Source organism: Ips typographus, linkage group LG10 (assembly GCF_016097725.1).
Source record: "Ips typographus isolate SLU linkage group LG10, UJ_Ityp_2.0, whole genome shotgun sequence".
Lineage (NCBI taxonomy): Eukaryota > Metazoa > Arthropoda > Insecta > Coleoptera > Curculionidae > Ips > Ips typographus.
Genome location: NC_138431.1, coordinates 6,618,650 through 6,632,689, shown reverse-complemented (window position 1 = coordinate 6,632,689; position 14,040 = coordinate 6,618,650). Strand labels below are relative to the sequence as shown.

The following is a 14,040-nucleotide window of genomic DNA, read 5'->3' as shown; positions in this document are numbered from 1 at the left end:
TAAACTATAATTTTTGCTCAAACACGAAAAAGGCCATCACATTCGCAATCACGCGACTTACCTCATTACCCGTAAAAACAACGCTTTAATACCTCCATGGATCCAAGGTAGGACAGTGTAATTTTTTTTTTCGGGGGTTACACCGACATGCGAAATCAGATTTAGGCAAATTCACCCCTTTCCTAACCTGGGACGAAAATAATTTAAAACGCATTAGCCTGAATAAAGTTGGCTACGAAATCCATTACCAACAATATAGTAATGAAATTAGCGCTAAATAATATACACAGTCGCGTTTTCCAACTTTGTACTAGTAAAAACCATTGAGGGATAAAAGGGGAGCCAAAGCCGTCTTGTATTAGCATCTGATGGTCCCCAGGTGCGTGCTAGACTGTATCGATTTTACCCAAAATCGTTTGGTCACGCTAATATTGTACGATTGCTGTTTTGCCATTTTTAGTGGACAATCTGGGAGGGTAACCATGGCAACTATGTCTACTTGCACTAAAAAAAAAACACATTCTGCCCTGTAGTGTTTGGGCTTTAAGCAGCTGAAAATTGAATAATTGAAACCAAACAATTTCGCATATTCCATTGCCCGGATTCAATAAACAAGATTAAAAATTGTTTGCCTTTAATTTATGGTAGATACAGCGACCTGAATCTGTCGCATATAAACCAAAAATAATAATTTCATTACGTTTAAAAAATGTCGTTTTTTAGATGATTAAGGGTGCAACTTACTGAAAAATTAGCTAAAAACATGTATCATTTTTCTTTCTTTTCTAGCAGCTAGTTTTGTCGCTGTAGTTTTTTGATCCAGTGGACTGTACTGTGGGTTGTCTAGCCTAAATCAGCCTTCTGGATGCTTATTAGCTAAGCTGTTGCATCTTCATAAATATGTCCCATTTTTGTATCGTTTTATATTATGCAAATATTTTCCGCACTTTTATCTCTTCTCATCTGTTACAAACCTAAAATGTCTAGTTACAGTTCATTCAATTATTTCCCTGAAAATAATAATAAATCCAAAAATACGAGAAACTGTTTCTATAAACTGAGTTGATGGTGTAAATGTTTCCAACTCATTAATTTGTTTTCCCTTAAGAATCAGGTTTTTTGGTCGTAAAATGCAATTTTCTTCAAAAATTACTAAAAATAAGTTTTGATGTAGAACACTCCACAGCTTTAGAAAATGTTTGAAAAGCTCTCATTTTTTCAATGGCGTAGTAGAAGTTGGCAAAAAAATCTCCGCCACTGCTTTATGACGATTAATCGACTTTGACTTTGACACCCTGTATCTCAAAGAAGGGGCATTTAACAGGTTAAGTGTATAGAAACTTTTCCTCATATTTTTTGGATGTACTCTCTCCTTACAGTTTGCGACCCCACCCTATACAATTCCGCTTAAATTACCAACTAAAACCCAACATTGTCTTCCGTCAATAGAATCCGTCCTTTCTCAATCCATAACCTGATAATAAACTATTCCACGATTGCGAGCAACAAAAATAGGGTTAATTTAACTGGATTAGAAGCTAAAACGGGATCTCTTGCGCCACTAGTTTGCCCGTAATCTAATTTTTGTCGGGGAGCAAAAACTTCGACACGAATATTCAATTATTTAGCTGCGCTTCGCTGGTGTATGCACGGGGAAAAGGAGGCAAACGCTCAACATTAATTTCGGTTATTGTTTATGTGGAACAAAGTAAAACTGAATAATGCCATCAAGCCAAAATAGACGAACGTAATCCCGTATAAAGTTTCATTAGTCCGGGCCGCACCTCGTTTTTGCCTTGGACTGGAAAATAGCCGCAGGTCATTCCGGTTAAAGAATTACCAAGCTTGAACTTCGTTATATCCAGTAGTAAACTAAATATAACAAAAACAGAGTTTTGGAACATTTTTACAACCTCTCTCGATTACTACCCCGACGTTGCCACATCGCAAATACTAATTTGGATCAAACGATCGACGTGCCCGAACACAGCAAACTATAATTCATCAAGGAATTGATCGATATCGAGGCAAAGGCGATTACTTCCACTAATTAACCCTAATATGCCTCGGAATTCCACCCCTTCCACCACGATTTGTATACTGACACTACTGATGATGTCGAATCGAACAAAACAGCTATGTTTGCTTCAACTAATTCATATTTATGCTCCTTCAGGTTAGAAGGGGAGAGGGTGGAATTGTAAATTTTTCTATACGGTAGTTTCATGAAATATGCACGAGTTACGCTCGGTGGCTTGAGGAATTTCGCATAATATTAAATGAAAATGGCGGCAACGATAAATTATTACATGTTTACGGTCTCGAAATTGATTAGTTTGCCTCTGCTCAAATTAAACTTAAGCATCCAGGGCCGTCTTTACCACCAAAAAAAAAATTATATAGATATAGGGCCGGGCCGTAATGGATCCCAGGCACGTTTCCCGTCTCTCCCACTTTAAGTAACACAGTATATCAAGTTTCCCCTCTAACAATGTGCGCTTTTTTTAATAAAAGTAACGCGATACTCGAATATTCTTTACATAAGACATTTTTAAGGGGAAAGCGGGGTAGATCATTAAAAATGCACAATCTTCAAAGGGGATTACTAGAGTCCGGGATTAAAATGCACTAAATCGTGAAAAAAAGCAAAATTATTTTCCTCAATAAAGCATAAAAATCTGTCAGAGATGAATTTTTTTAACTTTTTTTGGAGTACAAGTTCTAGACATTTTTTGAAGCTTTTAAACTGCTTCAGAAGAATACGGAAAATTTTAGACTGTTTTGAACTACTTAAGGAGCATTTGGAAGGTTTTTGGACAGTTTAAATAATATATTAGAGTATTCTGAAAGCCTTTGGAAGCTTCTAGACTGTTTTGAAGGGCTTCCGACTGTTTTAGAAGCATTTTGGAGTGTTTTAAAACGTTGTTTAGACTAATTTAGGAGCATTTGGAAAGTGTTTGAACAGTTTAAAGAGCCTTGAAGGTTCTGAACTGCTTTTAAGGCATTTGAAAACGGTTCTAGAAACTTTTGGAAGCTGTTAAACTGCTCTAAAAGCATACGGAAGCTTTTAGACTGTCTTGAAATCTTTTGAGAGCTTCTAGTCTGTTTTGTAAGTCTTTGCAAGGCATTTTGGAGGTTCTATAGTGTTTTGGAATGTTTTTACATTTTTTAGACTACTTCAGGAGCATTTTGGAATTTTTTTGGTCAGTTTAAATTTGTAAATTAATACTTACCCATTTTGCAACAGATACTTACAAATACTGATTCTAGTTAAAACACTGTGGATTTTTCCTGTCACAACCCTAGTTTATTTCCGGTAAGGGTTTATTACTAGCGCCACTACTAAAATCCGCCCTTAAGGACCAGTTAAGAAGCAATAAAGGCGTAATCACCATAAAGTGTCGTTGCCGTTAATATACGAGGCTTTAAAGTAGTTTTTATTAAAAAAGTTATTAACAACCAACACAAAATCGACTTTACGTCTTTGTCGTAATATTTTTATTACTTCATGACAGGAGTGCTTAAAGGGTTTTGGTTCGTTTGTATTTTACCATTGTTTTTCATTCCCAAATTTAATTTGTTGGTGTCTTATTTTTATACACGCCAACAGCATTACCGGCATCGAAATATGCTTTCAACAAGTCTGTGCAAAGTAATGCGTTACTCGCGAGATGGAGACGTTGATGCACAATTGAATCCGAACGAGGTATATCCCGAGTGGTTGCCTAACGTAATGTATTCCCCGAACTGTCAACGGAAACGAAGTTCCATAGATCATACGGGAGAAGCGGGATAAAAGTTGAAAATCTGGAAACAAAAGATGGCCGATGTGACAACGCCGCAATAATGTCTTAATTATACTCCTTCCCCCCTGTCACTCTTCAAGGGGTTGACTTTCTTATGGCGCCCACCAACGATATATCGCATGTTTGGCCGTAAATTATTTCCCCGGGACGGGGAAAAATAGTGGTCGAGGTCACCTAAAGGTTTTTCCTTTCATAATTTGTATATTATTTCCAGATTGGTCTAGTGAAAAATTCGGGCCCCCGGTGCGGCACTTATCGCGTGATTTACCGAGACTAATCGATTGTGCATCGAGAGGGTGTCTCGGATATTTTGCATGCGCCATTTCCTCCCTTATTGATGGGGCTCTTGTCTTCATTTTTGAATGGCCCTTCTTTGATATATTGCAGTCTTAAAGTACACAATCTGCATGAGAAGTTGTTTTGATCGTGTAACTGTCACATAGCGTCGCTATAAATTGCCCCACTGTTCGTAGTTTGTGATTGGTCAAGAAAATGCAGTAAGCTGAAAGCTAATTTTTTTCACTAATCCCACACTAATAATTTTAGACCTTACTTCTCTCTCTTCTTTCTGGCACGAAAACTCAACTTTTTCTGTTCAATTTAAATCGTCTTTGGCATGCACGGTACGCCTGATGTACCCCATTCAAAGTCATAATTTCGACTTGTCGGAAACTTTGGGATCGGATTCCGCGCTAAGGGTTGGAAAAAAGTTGGAAAAAGGGGATGAAAGGGCACAATTAGAATCCGTTCGAATCGCGCGGACACCGCACAATAGCGGGCAAATCAAAAGTACGAGACGAAACTAAAATAAAGTCAAATTAGTAAGTTAATAAGCTCGGGACGGACGTCGTCCTGGACGGGGCGGAGGGAGAGGGGACAACCGGAGAAACTTTATTAAGATTTGAGCTAGGAAGTTTCGAGACGCAAATTAATCTGCCCTAGGCGGATTGCGGATGGAAGGGTTCCGCTATTAAACAATAGCAATTTGTCTAGGACCAGTCTTAAGCCTCCTCCCCTTTCCCTGTAGACGCACTTTTAATGTGCCACATTCGGAAACAAACATTAATTATCAAAAGGCTGGGAGGAGGGTTGGAAATGTCAAAAACGACACCACGGCCCTTCAATTTATAAACTAACTTTATATCAGTTCCGAGACTGTCAATTAAAGAAGCCCTCTTTTTCGAGTCGTGAACTTTTAGAGGCAACTCCACACCAACTTTAATATACATGTCATTAATCATCCCCCAGTAGTGGTGGCGAGGGGGGGTGGTTTTTGTTCTTTTAATGAAAAACTTTTAGAGGTCTCTGGTACCTCCGATACGGCGTTAATTACTCGACCAGAGGCTTAATTAGAACGTGGCGTGTTTCGTTACTTTAAGCCTCTTAATGACACTCCAAGTTTCACTCACTTTCAATCCTTAACTCGATTATGTTTCAACTATTGGTTAGGCAGTTTGAAGCAATAAATCAACATCCGGTGTGAATTGTCCAACTTCCGGTTTAAGAGGGCCGCCACCTGGCACAGTCTAAACAATCAAAAGTTCCGAGAGGCAAATTCCGTCGTTCCAGCTATAAACCATAAAAAAGTCATCCCTTGTGCAGTGTCAATTGCAAAGGGCCGAATCGCACCTCCCCCTTCGCCCCTGCCGGAATATTTATTGTTCTGGGTCCTTTTTATTTGCTGTCTTTGTTCCGAGTGAGATGTGTGTTCGATTTTATCTCTTGGAAAGTTCTAAAATTCCTGGATGGACTGCCGGGGAAAGTTTCGTTTTGGATTTGGAAGTTTTCCATCCTGTCAGTACTAAATTAACCGGGCGGGGATCAAGTTGTTATTATTAACTACCCCCGACGATTGAAGCTCCCAGTTTTCAGTTTATTTTCCTTTTATCGAAAATACATTTCCTCTTAAGTAAAATGCCTGAGCTTATTTCTGCAATATCGCTTACAAAAATAAATTCAATCGCCTTCAAAACCCGGAAAACAAATTATATTAATCCAACAGCAATTTTCTGTCGGAATCGTATATATATACTTTTCGGAAACGTAGTAGGAAAAATTGATTACCTCTAATACAATTTTTAAAGACAACATTACTTCTACTACTCGGGGAAAGTGCCCGTAACTCAATAACGGCGGCTTGATGGAGGGTTTTAAGGTCCCGGGATCCACCAGCCGGCCTCGACGGAAAACCGATTTTTCCCATTGACGGCTTTTCCTTTAATTCGAACGAGAGAGAAGTCAATCCAGATATAACTCGAAACTAGCTTTGTCACAATCCATTTTCACGCCATCCCCCTACCCTGAAAGCAAATCAGCTTTGTCGAATTCAATCACTTCATCCCGTTGGTTATTAAACGGGCAGGACTTATTTTTGAATCAGTTACTGTTTGATTTGATTTGAAAAGTTGTCAGTACGGTCCTTGTTGACATTACGTGCTTCTCTGAGGTAAATGGATCATTATTGTTCTCTCTCTTCAGGGTAACTATTTGAGTTAATCACAGCACTGTTCGTAGTTTTCGATTGGTCCAAAGCTGAAAGCTGCTTTTTGACCAATCACTAACTATTCACTGATTTTTTTCTGGACAAATGGTGGATGTATTGTACCGTTCATAACATTGAAGTCCGCATGTGCAGTATTGGTGATTGGTAAAAAAAGCAGCAAGCTAGCTAATAGCCAAACAATTTTAAGTCTTCTAGTATTGTTTAGATTGTTTTTAACCATTTTTTTAAATCCCCTGGTATACGTTAGCTCAAGAAGTATTTTAGAAACCGACAAACCGAAAAAGTTTCTCGAGTCTAATCGATAGTTTAGTTGCTAAAACAATGTTTAAAGGAAAATGTATGATTTGGAAATGTCAATAAACTGGTTGCTGACAAGGTCAAGAAAATCTCAACACTTTCCCTTCACCTCCTCTTAATCTGATTCAGTCAGGGTCGGACTTTCCCCTCAACCCCCAAAAAACCATCGCGTGCGATTCTAATCTGGACTCGTTCCATATCCTCAAATCGCACCATAAAATATTTATATAACCCGAATTAACATCTGGATTTTTCGGGGTGAGGAGATATCTATTTAATAATCAAATTTCTCCTTCTCCCTCCTGCCCCTTGGTCGTTTTGCCCTATTTATGCCGTCTTATCACAGCGACATTAAAAATTACATCGACCCTTTTGTCCACAGTTATGGATCAGTAGTTTGCGTGACGCGGACGTTTGTATACTGCCCTTCGGCCCTTTTTTTTCCTAGTTTAAACTGTCAGAAAATCAACAGTGATAAAGGGGTAGCCCCCCTCTATTGTGTTCGTGTGCGGTTACACGTCAAGGGCCGTGCCGGGAGTCTGTTTTGAGACAAGTACGCGGCCCTTAATTACGTAAATATTTGCCCAATCGATTCTGCACCCCCTTTACCTTGTCATAACAGTTTAAAGCGTCATTTTTGACTCATAAACGTGTATACTCAGTCTATTTATTAATAAAAAATGTACTCTAATTGTCAAGGGAAATTAAGACGACGTTTCACCGGTTTGTTGTGACTTCATCAGGAAAATTCAAGTTTGGGGGTTTGCGCGATGCTGATTGCGATACGGTTTGAACGCGACCTGGCGTGCCAGCAGGGCAAACATGGAGAAAACGAGTTTCCAACTTTCTGGATATTATTAAAAATGCATATCAGATCTCTGGCACGATTCTCGTTTCCTCAAGGTAACCGGTGTTTTTCGCGGTATTAAAACGGTCGCGACACCGATATCTGGATAATAATTGAACCAAGTGAAAAGTGGGCTTTTGCCTCCAAGTTTGGAGAGAGAGGTCTCCTTCTCCATGACAATGGCCATATTTCGTACATTTTAACGGTTAATATATTCCGATCACGGATAACCGCCGTTATGTTACATAACTGGACCGTTTCCATCTGGAATGCGAGTGTGTATGAATTTCCATGGTTACGAATTCTGAGCACGTTCGCGTCTTTCATTTTTAAAACCCCCCCCGCTACTCCCTTCTACCACCCACCACTACCTGCTTTGTCATAACTTTCAAGTCAGTCTTAGATCAATTTTCACAATTTCAGCATTAATCAATTAATGGCATTTTTTTGTTGTCAACAAGTTCAAGGCGGTTTAAATACAGACCGCCGGATGGACTTTAGTTATTTATGAGGATGATATTTTAGCAGTCAGGGCAATCTAGGCGACGTTGTCAAATGCAAATTAACTCAATTAAAAAGGGAATTGAGGAATTTTAATGAATATTTATATCTGAAGGTGCGGGGAGGAATAAGTAGCGAGTCTGGGAATGGGAAGGGGGGAGGAAACAATAAATCCGTGCCGCGATTTCAAATTCCAAGCACGTTTTTTCTGATAAATCATCAAACCATATATATTACGTGCTTTTAACAAGGTGAAGGCGTTAATTGATCACCCCCTCCTTTTACCCCCTCAGGCTTGAATTTTACAGAAATGGGGGGGAAATCCCTAAAATCAAAACATACACTCGCGACTAGTATAAACCGGAAGTTGGTGATTTATATCCGGATCTGTCATGTTCGGTCCCGATTTATCAAAGCGAATGATAAACTGAGCCGTTCGTATCAATTTAATGGCGCCCATATATCTCACCTAGTTTAATAAGACCGGAGCGCCATCTGTCATGTAAGGGGGGAATTATGCGCGTTGACTTTGGCCTCAGTTTCATTATTTTTTTCTCACTTGTTGCTCCATTGCAAGAGTAGCCTGTGATTGGTTAAAAAAAGGATTTTTTTGTGACCAATCACAGACTGACAGAATTAGGGCTAGTCCACATGTGCAGCATTTACGTAACTTTTTTTTGACCAAAACTACAAACAATTTTGTGATTTGCGCAAATATTACATTTGATAGTGGTTCTTAAACTGTTTTTTTGAATTCACTTCTCTTTGGACCGTTTGTAATGGTAAATAATAATCTTTAAAGGAAAACCTCGTCTGGAAACGGGAAAATTCCAAAACTGCGGCAGTTTTAAGCTCGAACTATCTTGTATACGGTCCGGTATCATATCTGGAAAGTTCCAAAACGGAAAACCGGCAAAAGGAGAGAGGAAAAGCGGAGATAGGGGGGAGTGGAAAAACCTGAGCAAGGTTGAATGGGAAACTTTCCAAAGACAAACTCAATTTGGATTAAAGTGTTATACAAGAACTATTAACTTGGCCGGTAGAAATCTAAAATTGCAGAAGAAATGCCGGATTTTCCCGAGGAAATTGTCTCTAGAGAGGGAGAAACTTCCAGAAAAGAGGCATTTTTAGTTATATTTTACCGTTTACAAAGAAGACTTATTACTTTGTCCCACTAACTTTCAGGTTGGAGGGCTTATCAACCCTCCAACCACTCATAAGTTTCATCTGACATCCCGTAAATCATATATTTCATATTCTATTTAATTTTTTTTCTTACAGCACGTCGAACCGGACATGGTGAGTTTAATGCACATCCTCCTGTATTTTTTGTACCTTGGTTGGCAGAATCTACAAAATAGGTAAAGTAACCCTCTGGTTAGTAATTAAGGTAGAACCTACACGAACAGTTTAAAAAAAATTGTCAAGGGCAATCATTTATTTTGACAGAAACACAGCAATGATATTTAGGGGCAACAAAACTGGCAACATTGCTCATTGCTGCCAACTGTCAAATAATGCGGTTTCCTTATGTTGGTACTAATCATTAGTAACAGTGACGTCATATCAAATTTGCTTGAATTTCCTTATATTAGTTAGTTGAGGTATACTTAATTAAGTTGAGTAAATTAAAACGTGCGTTTTTTCGGTGCATCCAAACAATTTTAATCGGATAAAAACGAGGTAATAATAATGATTTAAAAGCGAAACGTTTTTCCGGGCCCATCCAAACTGGCTGAATGAAAATCGTAATTAAAATTGTCACTTATAATGATCGAGAGGCAATTTCCGATCGAACTTCTCTGAAACGATATAAAATAACGCGAGCCCTTTTGAAAAATGTTCAATATCAATTGCGACGTTGAACACTAACGGTAGCTGGGTGGCGGTTTTAAAGAAATATGATAACGCGATGGGAAAATTGTCCTGAAATTTTCCAGAGATTCTGGACATGCACCTGGAAAATAACCGCGTGCGCAAAGGTAAAAGCTAATTTTCCACAGTTTTCACGCTTCCCCGCTTCGATTATTTACGTTAGAGACCGGAAATCCCGCAACTTTACTGGAATAAAGACTAAATTGGACCGGGGCGCATCCAGGATAGTTTTTGAGGTTAGGGTGGATTCTTTCATCAATTTCGCGGGGCCGAGAAGCAAACAAGGCCTAACAAGATTTGAGAAAGTTGCCTACAGACAACAAACGAGATACAAAGAGAGAGACTAAAAATGACACACACACAGCTATCTATCTTTGTCAGTAAACAGCTTTACGTGACTCGAATGTTTTCTTGTTCTTGATTCCCTTCAAGCTTCCACTTAATTGTCGGGGAGCAAAAGTATATTTAATTTTGAGGAGAAGACGACAAAGTTTGTATAGGCGACGACGTGATGTACGCTTAAACGGCCCTTTTTAGTCCCTGATTACACAGCTACAATAGTATACACCTAAGTTTTCTTAATTATGACTTTAAAAAAAAGGTTAGTTAGGTGAGAATAACCGCCCCCTTCATCTCCTCTTTTTTTTGGCTGCCCAAACACGCAGTTTGAATGTGCCGAGTTATTTATACGTCCAGGCCCTTTGTGCCCGGCAATTACACACACGAAGACGCCGCCATTTTGAGGGGCGGCAACCCCCCGGAGCGGCCAAGACTTGTAAACCAGCAGGGTTATCGTGTTCAGTGTGATTTAAGACTACTTACCGCTTGTCTACGTAACGTACTTAACTTTGGGGTGGAAAAAAAACAAAAAACTCATTTTTGTGAAAATTACTAATTAATTAACGATTTTACTTGGTTAAACCGCTGTGACAAAAACACCCCGGTGGGGGGTAACGGGGCAAATAAAATGGTGGGGACTCGATGATAATCAAAAGTTAGCGTAAGTTAATTAATGAGTTCGGAGCGGCCAATTAATAAACCATTTTAATTTCCCGTTTAATCTGCGAGACAAAAACGGAAATAAACACCTGACAAAGGACAATAATGCCAAGATAACTAATCCCGAAATGTATCAGGGGAACAAAGCGGAGCACAATAACCGCGCCCTTTTGCACCCCCATACCCATAACGTTAATTTAAAGCAAACTGAATTAATTGGCATTGTTGGAGGACAATAATTTAAATGAAAGTCGCGTACATGTGACAACAATGCACTTACAACCGATTGTCCAATGGTAATCTATTAATTCTAGTTAAGACATTTAGTTGATTAATTAAAACCTTTAAGTAAATTACACACCAATTAATTTAGACTTAATCAATTGTTTTCCCTGTCCTGATGTTGGTGGTTGAGCAAAATTCCTGCAACTATCGAGCCGTTAGGGTTGCGTTGGCGGCTGATAAAACACAAACATAATGTCGAGTTTATGTATTTGTTTGTGGAATTGGCCCAGCCCGATTTTAAACAAATAGTTTGGGTTGGAGGTTCGAAGGGGGTTGTTTTTCTTTGTTACACGCACACGTAAATGTTTAATGAAACCGCTTGCGCCATCTTTGATTTTCACTGATTTCGGTCTTCTTTGTAGGAGCGTATTTCACCAATTGCCAAAATATCACAATTGTCGATAGCGACGAAGGTAAACTCTGTCCCATAGTTAGTGGCAGTGATGTAATCATTGACTTTTCTCTGACGTTTTGTTGACAGTTTGAATTTATTGGATTAATTTTGTAATTTTGGTATTTTCGGTAACCATAAAAGTCCGAACAATAGTTCACTTTTGTACTCTTTATTGAACTTAAAAACACATCGATGCCATGTTGTCAAATACAATTACTTAACCTGTCCCTGAGAACTAAATGAATTTCAATATGCCGTCACAATTAATGTCGTCACTGCCACTTTCCCTGAGACAAACAGTATGTTGGTATCGAAACAATGCACCGCATGTGTTTCAGGACTGATTGTCACAGTCTGAGCACATTTTTAATGTTGAGCATGTTTTTTTATTGCTTGCTGACTGAGTTAACCTAGTTTTGCACGTATATAGTTTTTACTTTTGTTGGTCACGCCCCCAACACCGAGGGGCGTGACTGACACGCCCCCGTCACCAATCATCGTTTTTTTTTTTTAAACAAAAGACAATCACAGTAATCTTAATAGTCGTCCATTTGTTCAGTCCAAGATGGTGACTTCTTTTCCGTCCTTCGTAATGTGTTTACGTGATGATCATTGAAGCGAAAGGGCCATTTTCGTTTTTCGCACCGAGCACAAAAGGGCCCCGCGAGACAAAGAATGTATCACATTGCGGACACCGAACTGGAAATGGAATTATTACCGCTTATCGTTCTTTTGTTGTTTGCGGGGAGGAAAAAAGACCGGTAGGACGAAAAGACGTAGGGTTATCGCTTTGCCATTGTCACACTTTAAGTAACTTACAACCACCCTTAAATATAATATCATCGAATATTCTGCACGGGAATAACAAAGTGGAAATTATGCTAATCGTAAATTACGCATAATGTTGCATGTGCAATGTGATCTACTTTGATCCTCTCTCATCCTCAATCTTCAGACCGTTTAATTAACTTAACAATTTCACCGCAACGTGTTGTTCTAGGTGAGATACGGTCAATTTGGGGCGTGGTCGTAATATTCGGCAGGGCAATAATTTTTCGACCGTCCCCAATATTGGCGGCGCGCCTACCGCCATTTCGCTGAAATATACTCGCATTACCTGACCTAGGAATCTGTTAACGTATCCGTTTAATTGATTCGAATGCGGAGCCAACACGGCGCTAATGAACTGGCAAATTGAATTCAATGGACTGTTTTCATATACGGACTAAACCCTGAAGCTTTTTTGTAATTTTTTTATATCCTGCAGTTTCAATTGGTAATTCAGTAACGTAGCACACTGTCTGTCTAATTAGTCAGGAGGCGTGGTTTAGCCACACCCACCGTTTCTCTTATTGGTTAATAACCCTTTAAACCTCGAAGGTCTCGTACACAACCTTGCGGCTTAATGACATTCAAATTAGCGTTTCCATTTCGTCTTTGATTCGGTAATTATGTCCGCTCGAGAAAATTTCCCAAATTTGCGTCTTTTAAGGACGCACGTGTATTCGGGACACGCACAAAGTCCGGACTAAAATTTTAATTATAATTAAGCGGAAATTAACTGATTTTGCAGCGCATTGTTCGTTTTCATTGCATGTCCGATCCATTCAGCGCGAAATGAACGCCATAATGAGGGGAATAACGTATTTTTGAGTCGTATTAAATTAGGCGTGCTTATTTAATTAAATAAACGCACGGTTCCACGCGTTCGCCATTTAGATTTGTTGAAACAAACACGTAATTTAATTAATTTCACTCCCCCCAAACGTGCACACGGACACCGGTTGGTGTACGTTCAACGAGTTCTTTGTTCACGATTTTATTCCGCTCTGTGTGCACGAATTATGATTTTTTGCCTTTCGGCATTCCCGTACAACTTTGAGTGAGTGAAACTGCAAAAAACATACTTGGAACACGCCCCTAGTCGACTGGACACCCCCACTACAGCTCTAATTGGTTAGGAGGCGGAGCTTTCTTTGGAAGCCACACCCACCACGTCATTCACTCTGCATAATATTGTCTGATCTGTTAAACGTAAAAAGTCACCCTAAACTTCCTGTTTCTTATTGGAACTTGTCATAAACGTGACATAAAAAATTGTCTAATAACCTAAGAAAAATCATTTTCCATACTAAACAATGGGCAATATGTCAAAATACCATGGATTCAAAGTGATGATAAATCTTTCATTAGAGATTTAAACTATTGAATACATTCAAGAGATTTTCCTCCCTATAGTGGATTAAAGGGTTGTAGGGTCAGATTTATAAATCGTAAATTATTAATAGGGCTTATACATAGATAACACCAGGTCCCTGGCGGCTAATTTTAATTGGATTATACCGACTGTCCGATTCCCAGGTCCGGCTTTACTTTACTATTGGCATCTGCTGCTCCCCTAAGTACTTGGTGCAGTTTGTCCCCCACCTGGGACTCGGCTTTATCGGTATTTATGGCCTCGGCATTAAATTGATTACCGGCATGTGGTCGTTATTAAGAGTTCTGCGTGTGGTCGGCATTAAATCAGACCACG

The 14,040-nt window shown here is 39.2% G+C and overlaps 2 protein-coding genes across 12 annotated transcripts in view; one reads left to right on the top strand and one right to left on the bottom strand.

Annotated features, from left to right (window-relative positions):
- Lar (tyrosine-protein phosphatase Lar) overlaps positions 1 to 14,040 on the top strand; it is a 118,562-nt gene that overhangs the window by 66,880 nt on the left and 37,642 nt on the right. For 2 of the 11 annotated variants that reach the window (XM_081987746.1, XM_081987745.1), the window contains one exon: positions 9,236 to 9,253. The exons of the other annotated variants lie outside the window; for them this stretch is intronic. In XM_081987746.1, the coding sequence (XP_081843872.1) occupies positions 9,236 to 9,253 (18 nt within the window). The remainder of the gene's footprint in view (positions 1 to 9,235; positions 9,254 to 14,040) is intronic. 11 annotated transcript variants of the gene reach the window in all.
- Positions 1 to 14,040, bottom strand: part of Rrp47 (Ribosomal RNA processing 47) — a 126,808-nt gene that overhangs the window by 81,280 nt on the left and 31,488 nt on the right. The window lies entirely within an intron of this gene.